Source organism: Limanda limanda, chromosome 2 (assembly GCF_963576545.1).
Source record: "Limanda limanda chromosome 2, fLimLim1.1, whole genome shotgun sequence".
Taxonomy (NCBI): domain Eukaryota; kingdom Metazoa; phylum Chordata; class Actinopteri; order Pleuronectiformes; family Pleuronectidae; genus Limanda; species Limanda limanda.
In genome coordinates, this window is record NC_083637.1 from 275,001 (window position 1) to 282,500 (window position 7,500).

Below are 7,500 nucleotides of genomic sequence, written 5' to 3' on the forward strand. Positions count from 1 at the left end.
TGAATAGTTTTCTGATGTTTGAGCCGAGAGAACAAACTTTTCCAGTGAAGACACAGACTTTAAATCAGCTTTGCTTATGAATCATGGTGAAAAAGAACAAACACCTCAGACGACTGAATCTTTACAACAGGCTTCGACCAATGCTACGTCTTTTAGGCACATTTCTAAAACAGATGAACAGTTGAAACAGTCGTCAGAGTCGGGGTGTGGTCATGTGACCTGTGAGCGAGTCCATGTGAGGAACCAGCAGGACGACGTGTGGAAGCTTCTCAGAGAGCGAGTGGACGTGTGGACGAGGTTTCTAACACGTGACGTGAAACTGAAGAACTCAAAGATCTCAGGATGAAGAAGAGGAGCCGGACACGGAGAAGACGAAGACGTCCACTTGGAAACTCGAGGAGATTCCAGATTTTGATTCTCGACAAACAGAAATCAGACTCCCATCATTTATTCTTCATCCCATTTACCATTCAACACTTTGATGATAAAACCGTTACCATGGAAACCAGACGTGACGTTGGCAGCTGATTTTTATTTTGTCGTCTGTAGTGGCCAAAGGCTGAAGTGTGAATAAGTTATTGTTGATGTGAACAGTGACACTACAGAGAAAATATAGAAACTAATCTGTACATAAACTGGTTTCGTTTTCCATGTTTTTATTTTGACAGATTTATCAGTAACAACAATAAAGAAATATGTTGTGTATCAGTGTTTGTGTTTTAACTCAACTATATTTTTCTGTACAGCTGCACAAAGTGAACCCAACTGCACGTTGCACACTCACAATTCATTCATATATAAAACATTTTATGAAAATAAAAACACCAGAAGGAATCAAATATAAAGAAACTGAGCCTGAATTCTCATTTCATCTTTTCAGTTAAATCACACGTTTACTTGTAGTTACTCTTTTCAGATATCTGAGAAAAACTAAATAACAAATCATAAGATAGTAATGATCAGCAACAACAATAATGATACATTTAAAAACACAGTTAGAATAAGTGACTGTTTTATTAGCTGGGTGCAGTTCTCCTGAGTGCCCGCTAGGGGCGCTGTGGTTCCTTCAGTGAGCTGATCCTGCTCAGCGGCAGCAGCAGAAGAAGCGGCCGCTAGCACCTAGCTAGCTACTGTAAACAAAGCTCGTCCACAAACAGCTGAGATCAAAGCGAGGAGAGATGAAGGAAATAAACCTGAACTGAGGTGAGATCGAACTTTAACGAGCTGTTGAATCTGTAGTGAGCTGGTTAGTGAGCTAGTTCAACTAACTACCACTAGTTCACCAACTAACTACCACTAGTTCACCAACTCACTACCACAACAAGCTGAAGTTTCCGTTCACCGTCTTCGATGTTTAAACTAATTCATTCTTTGTTTTAAACTTTTATTTCAGACTCGTGTTATCTTTGAATGTGTTTTTCCTTTGATCTGTGGAAACCAGCGGAGTTGACGCTCTGTTAGCATTAGCTCCAGCTAGCTTAGCTCCAGCGTCTCACCCTCGGACCTGAGCGGGGCTCCGGCTCGTCTGTGCCCGGGTGTCATGAGCCGGACGGCGGCCTGACGGGACCACGATGGCCGCAGAGCTGTTCCCCGGGAAGAAGCTGCTCCCTCCGGCCTCCGTCAGCCACCTCCACCGGCAGAACGAGAGCAACAACAACAACCTCCACCCGGGAGCTGCGAGCTGCTGCACCTGGCAGGGCCTGTACCCGACGGTCCGGGAGAGGTGAGCCCGCACAGCTCCTCCACCTCCACCTGCTCCACCCTTCACTCCTCCATCTCCTGCACCCTTCACTCCTCCATCCCCTGCACCCTTCACTCCTCCATCACCTCCACCATGTCCTCTGCATCCATCACTACACCTCCACCTTCTTCTGCTCCACCCTTCACCCCTCCATCACCTGCACCCTTAACTCCTCCATCACCTCCACCCTTCACTCCTCCATCACCTCCACCCTTAACTCCTCCATCACCTCCACCCTTCACTCCTCCATCCCCTCCTCCCTTAACTCCTCCATCACCTCCACCCTTCACTCCTCCATCACCTCCACCCTTCACTCCTCCATCAGCTGCACCATGTCCTCTGCATCCATCACTACACCTCCACCTTCTCCACCTTCCTCTGCTCCACCCTTAACTCCTCCATCAGCTGCACCATGTCCTCTGCATCCATCACTACACCTCCACCTTCTTCTGCTCCACCCTTAACCTCCACCTCCCCCCCCACCTTTACATCCATCTCCTCCACTTGATTTGTACGATCAGTTTCTTGACTCCATCCCTGATGGAGCTGCAGCTACGTCACCTGTTTCTTCTCCTCCATGGAGCACTCACCTCTGTGTCTCTGTAGAAACTCTGTGATGTTCAACAATGAGACGATGGCGGACGTTCACTTCGTGGTGGGGCCGGCGGGGGGGACGCAGCGGGTCCCGGGTCACAAGGTCACTCAGAAGCACCAGGACACTTTCTATATGAGAAACGTCTTCATGAGAAAAGTGTCTTTTGATCACGTTTTCTCAGGTTTATCAGTAAAGAAAAGTCGTCTTAGTTCATATCCAGACTTTGAAGAGACTCGTTATTCGTGATATCAAAATCTAAACTTTATGTTCGACTTTATCATCTCAGAGAATTCTGGTAAAGTTTTGTGTAACTTTGAGAAAGTAACATTATCCTGATTACTTTGAGGATTACACAGAATGTGTGTTTTTAGCATCAGAAGCTGAACCGTGGTCACATGACGCGTCCTCCCGTGTTAATCCGTCCTCTGCTCCGACAGTACGTGCTGGCGGTCGGCAGCTCCGTGTTCCACGCCATGTTCTACGGGGAACTGGCCGAGGACCAGGAGGAGATCCGGATCCCGGACGTGGAGCCCCCGTCCTTCCTCGCCATGATGAAGTCCGTCCAGCGGTTTCTTTCACTTTCATAATGTTTTTAATCTGAAGGTACAGAATCATCTCAGCTGAGAGGAGAAGTGACCCCTCCGTGTTTGACCTCCTCAGGTACATCTACTGTGACGAGATCGACCTCTGCGCCGACACGGTGCTCGCCACTCTCTACGCCGCCAAGAAGTACATCGTGCCTCACCTGGCCCGAGCCTGCGTCAACTTCCTGGAGACGAGCCTGAGCGCCAAGAACGCCTGCGTGCTGCTGTCTCAGAGCTGCCTGTTCGAGGAGCCCGACCTGACGCAGCGCTGCTGGGAGGTGATCGACGCGCAGGCCGAGCTCGCGCTGCGCTCAGACGGCTTCTGCGACATCGACTCTCAGACGCTGGAGAGCATCCTGCGGCGAGAAACGCTCAACGCCAAAGAGATGGTGGTGTTCGACGCGGCGCTGAACTGGGCCGAGGCCGAGTGCCAACGACAAGATCTGGCACCGACCATCGAGAACAAGCGTCGGGTGTTGGGGAAGGCCATCTACCTGATCCGCATCCCCAGCATGGCGCTGGAGGACTTCGCCAACGGAGCCGCCCAGTCCGATGTGCTCACGCTCAACGAGACCAACGACCTCTTCCTTTGGTTCACCGCCGCCAAGAAGCCGGACCTCTTGTTCTGCGCCAAACCTCGTAAAGGCCTGGCGTCGCAGCGCTGTCACCGCTTCCAGTCCTGCGCCTACCGGAGCAACCAGTGGCGCTACCGGGGCCGCTGCGACAGCATCCAGTTCGCCGTGGACAAGCGGGTTTTTATCGCTGGTTTTGGTTTGTACGGCTCCAGTTGCGGCTCGGCCGAGTACAGCGCCAAAATCGAGCTGAAGCGTCAGGGCGTGCCGACGGCCCAGAGGATCATCAAGTACTTCTCCGACGGCTCCAGCAGCACCTTCACCGTCTGGTTCGAGTACCCGGTGCAAATCGAGCCGGACACCTTCTACACCGCCAGCGTGGTGCTGGACGGCAACGAGCTCAGCTACTTCGGGCAGGAGGGCATGACGGAGGTGCAGTGCGGCAAAGTGACCTTCCAGTTCCAGTGCTCGTCAGACAGCACCAACGGCACCGGGGTGCAGGGGGGGCAGATCCCCGAGCTCATCTTCTACGCCTGAGCCCGAGGAGCCGGAACACCGCGGACATTCCTGCTTCACTGCCACAATGACTTTTATTTTGAAGTTCTCAGGAAGCTGCTGAAGGGGGGGGGGGGGGCGGACTCCTGGTTTCACCACAGACACGAGACGAGTCTGATTGGTCCCGTTACATCCCAGCTGAAGTTTGAACCCTGTCTCAGAGAGAAGGTGCTGTGGGTTACCTGTGGTTGCAGAGCACACACACACACACGTACACACACACACACACACACACACACACACACACACGCACACACGTACACACACACGTACACACACGTACACACACACACACACACACACACACACACGCACACACACACACACACGCACACACGTACACACACGCACACACGCACACACGTACACACACACACACACACACACACATACACGTACACACACGTACACGTACACACACACACACACACACACGTACACACACACGCACACACACACGTACACACACACGCACACACGTACACACACACACACACACACGCACACACGTACGCACACACACACGTACACACACACACACACGCACACACACACGTACACACACACACACACACGCACACACGTACGCACACACACACGTACACACACACACACACACACACGCACACTGACCAGTCTGACATTTATTCTGTGTGTTTGCTGTCGTCAGCGAATGTTTGTTCAGATCAAAGTCTGTAAACAAAGATGGCCGTTGGTCATACACCTCCTCCATGTTAGCAGAAGGGACCAAACTCTAAACTCCAAGTAGACGTTAAATGTTTGTGAAGAAGTTTCTGTCGTTTCAGCTCCTTCTTCTCTCTGATGTTTGTTCACGTGTTTCTGATCCGTTTGTTTCGAATCAGTTATTTGATGATATGAAAACAGGCGGAGACTCACGATTGGTTGAGAGCGTGTGTAGGGGCGGCCCCTTGATACACAACTGCAAATCACCACAAGATGGCAGCGTTTGTATCAGAGGTTTTAGCCTCAAATCTGTCAGAAGTGGAGACGAGTCGACTTTATTTATGAACACTGATCGTCTTCATTAACATTCTCAGTCATATGTTCAGTTTTGTCTCCAGGAATCATGTGACATGTAATGAACCAATCAGAGCTGCAGTTGGTAACGTTACCATGGTGATACGAGCTTTATAATAACATGACGCGCTGATCAACAAGAGTGTTGATCTTTACACAACGTGAACTCTGGGCGAGGTTGTGACCACACACACTCACACACACACACATATACACATATACACACTCACACGTTTATGATTCAGCTGAAATATTTTCAGAGTAAATTTTTCTTGTCACTGAAGGATTTTAAAAACAGTGAAACACTAAAATTCCGTCGTTTAATTTTTCTTCATGTTCTATTTTAAAGCTGAATAATAAGTTTCATATTTGTACTGTGATGACTCATCACCATCGCTTTGGTTCTGCTTCCTGTTTTAAGAAATCTGGTCATTTTACCCACAATTCACCTGGACATCGATCTGTTTAAACATCAGCTCTTCAGAAATGATTCATTTTAAATGTCCTTTGTTTTTATAATGTCATTAAGCAGATTTTACTCATCCTGTCTGTAATTTTAACTCCTGTGCTTTTATTTGTTCTTTGATTTGCTCTTTCCTTTTTTCGTTTTGGGAGTTTGGTGGAGTCGAGTTTTCATGAGAAAATACTTATTTTATATAATATTTTTTGTCTTTGTTTCCTGTCATTTGATTCCAACCTGAATGTGCAGCAAGTCGTGGCCTTATGAACAGAAACACCTGGTAATAAAAGATTCATTTAATCCCTGTCACTTCTCTAAATCTCATGGACTCAAAGTATATATATGTGTGTACCTTTTATTCATAAAGCACAAAAAGAGAGTTTATAAAATACTTTGACAGACACTGATCGGAACTATGAATAAAATAAATAAGAAAACAGCATTGTGTAAAAGCAGGAATTAAAATAATGTTATATAAATATAAGATAGATAAAAGACGACTTTACATAAAAGCTAATTTATACTAATAAAAATAAGAAACATGAAATAATATGATAATCTTGTTAATGATCAGTTCACGAACTGATCATAACAAGATATTTAAACTAAAACACAAAACCAGGAAAAAAAAGATAAGGATGAAAATACATTTTAGAGTCTAATAAAAGTTTATATAAAGGTTCCGGTCAGCTGCTCGGTGCCCTTTCAAAATAAAGCTCAGAACGAAGCTGGTCCGCCACAGGAGAAGACGAAGGGGGCGGGGCGTTCTTCGCTCTGTTTGTCCCTCGTCGGTCTCCGTCCTCAGGGTTTGCGGAAGTGTGACTCGGACTCACTGACGAACTGAGCGGAAATAAAGCACAACTCGAACCGTCATGTTGAGATTAAAGACGCTCTCTGGTCACCTGTCCCCCCCCCCTGACCACCGGGGGGCGCTGTGCGGGTCAAACTGCGGCTCCGGGACCGGGGCGTCGAGCAGCAGGGACCCGGAGGACGTGGTGGTGGTTCACGGGCTGAGGAGCGCCATCTGCAGGGCGAAGAGGGGATCGTTCAAGGTGCTGGACATGACACACATCTGGGGAACATCTGTAACTCTGTAACTCAAATGTAACTACTGTAACTTTACTGTAACTCTAGTGTAACTCAAATGTAACTTTACTGTAACTCTGTAACTCTGTAGTTACTCTGTAACTCTCCTGTAACTCAAATGTTACTACTGTAACTCTAGTGTAACTCTAGTGTAACTCTTTAACTCAAATGTATCTCTGCTGTAACTCTACTGTAACTAGTGTAACTCTACTGTAACTATAGTGTAACTCTGTAACTCTACTGTAACTCTAGTGTAACTCTTTAACTCAAATGTATCTCTGCTGTAACTCTACTGTAACTAGTGTAACTCTACTGTAACTCTACTGTAACTATAGTGTAACTCTGTAACTCTACTGTAACTCTAGTGTAACTCTGTAACTCTACTGTAACTCTACTGTAACTCTAATGTAACTCTACTGTAACTATAGTGTAACTCTGTAACTCTACTGTAACTCTAGTGTAACTCTACTGTAACTCTACTGTAACTCTAGTGTAACTCTAATGTAACTCTAGTTTAACTCTAGTGTAACTCTACTGTAACTCTAGTGTAACTCTACTGTAACTCTAGTGTAACTCTACTGTATCTCTAGTGTAACTCTACTGTAACTCTAGTGTAACTCTACTGTAACTATAGTGTAACTCTACTGTAACTATACTGTTACTCTACTGTAACTCTACTGTAACTCTACTGTAACTCTACTGTAACTCTACTGTAACTCTAGGACACCACTCCTGACGAGCTACTGAGCGCGGTCATGAAAGCTGTTTTGACAGATGTTGGCCTCTCACCCGATCAGCTGGGGGACATCTGTGTAGGTGAGTTATCTTCTCTTCCATCATCCTTCCATCATCCTTCCATCATCCCTCCA

The 7,500-nt window shown here is 47.1% G+C and overlaps 2 protein-coding genes across 2 annotated transcripts in view; both read left to right on the forward strand.

Moving 5' to 3' along the window:
* The first annotated feature begins 1,101 nt into the window (after positions 1 to 1,101).
* On the forward strand, positions 1,102 to 4,122 carry LOC133021091 (BTB/POZ domain-containing protein 3-like). Its single transcript, XM_061087863.1, has 5 exons — positions 1,102 to 1,203; positions 1,394 to 1,723; positions 2,348 to 2,438; positions 2,774 to 2,892; positions 2,997 to 4,122. The coding sequence occupies exons 2-5, from the start codon at positions 1,572 to 1,574 to the stop codon at positions 4,027 to 4,029; spliced, it is 1,395 nt and encodes a 464-aa protein (XP_060943846.1). The 5' UTR covers positions 1,102 to 1,203; positions 1,394 to 1,571; the 3' UTR covers positions 4,030 to 4,122.
* Positions 4,123 to 6,335: 2,213 nt separating this feature from the next.
* Positions 6,336 to 7,500, forward strand: part of acaa1 (acetyl-CoA acyltransferase 1) — a 7,055-nt gene continuing 5,890 nt past the window's right edge. The window contains exons 1-2 of the mRNA XM_061083565.1: positions 6,336 to 6,597; positions 7,354 to 7,447. Of these exons, the coding sequence (XP_060939548.1) occupies positions 6,418 to 6,597; positions 7,354 to 7,447 (274 nt within the window). The 5' untranslated portion in view covers positions 6,336 to 6,417. The remainder of the gene's footprint in view (positions 6,598 to 7,353; positions 7,448 to 7,500) is intronic.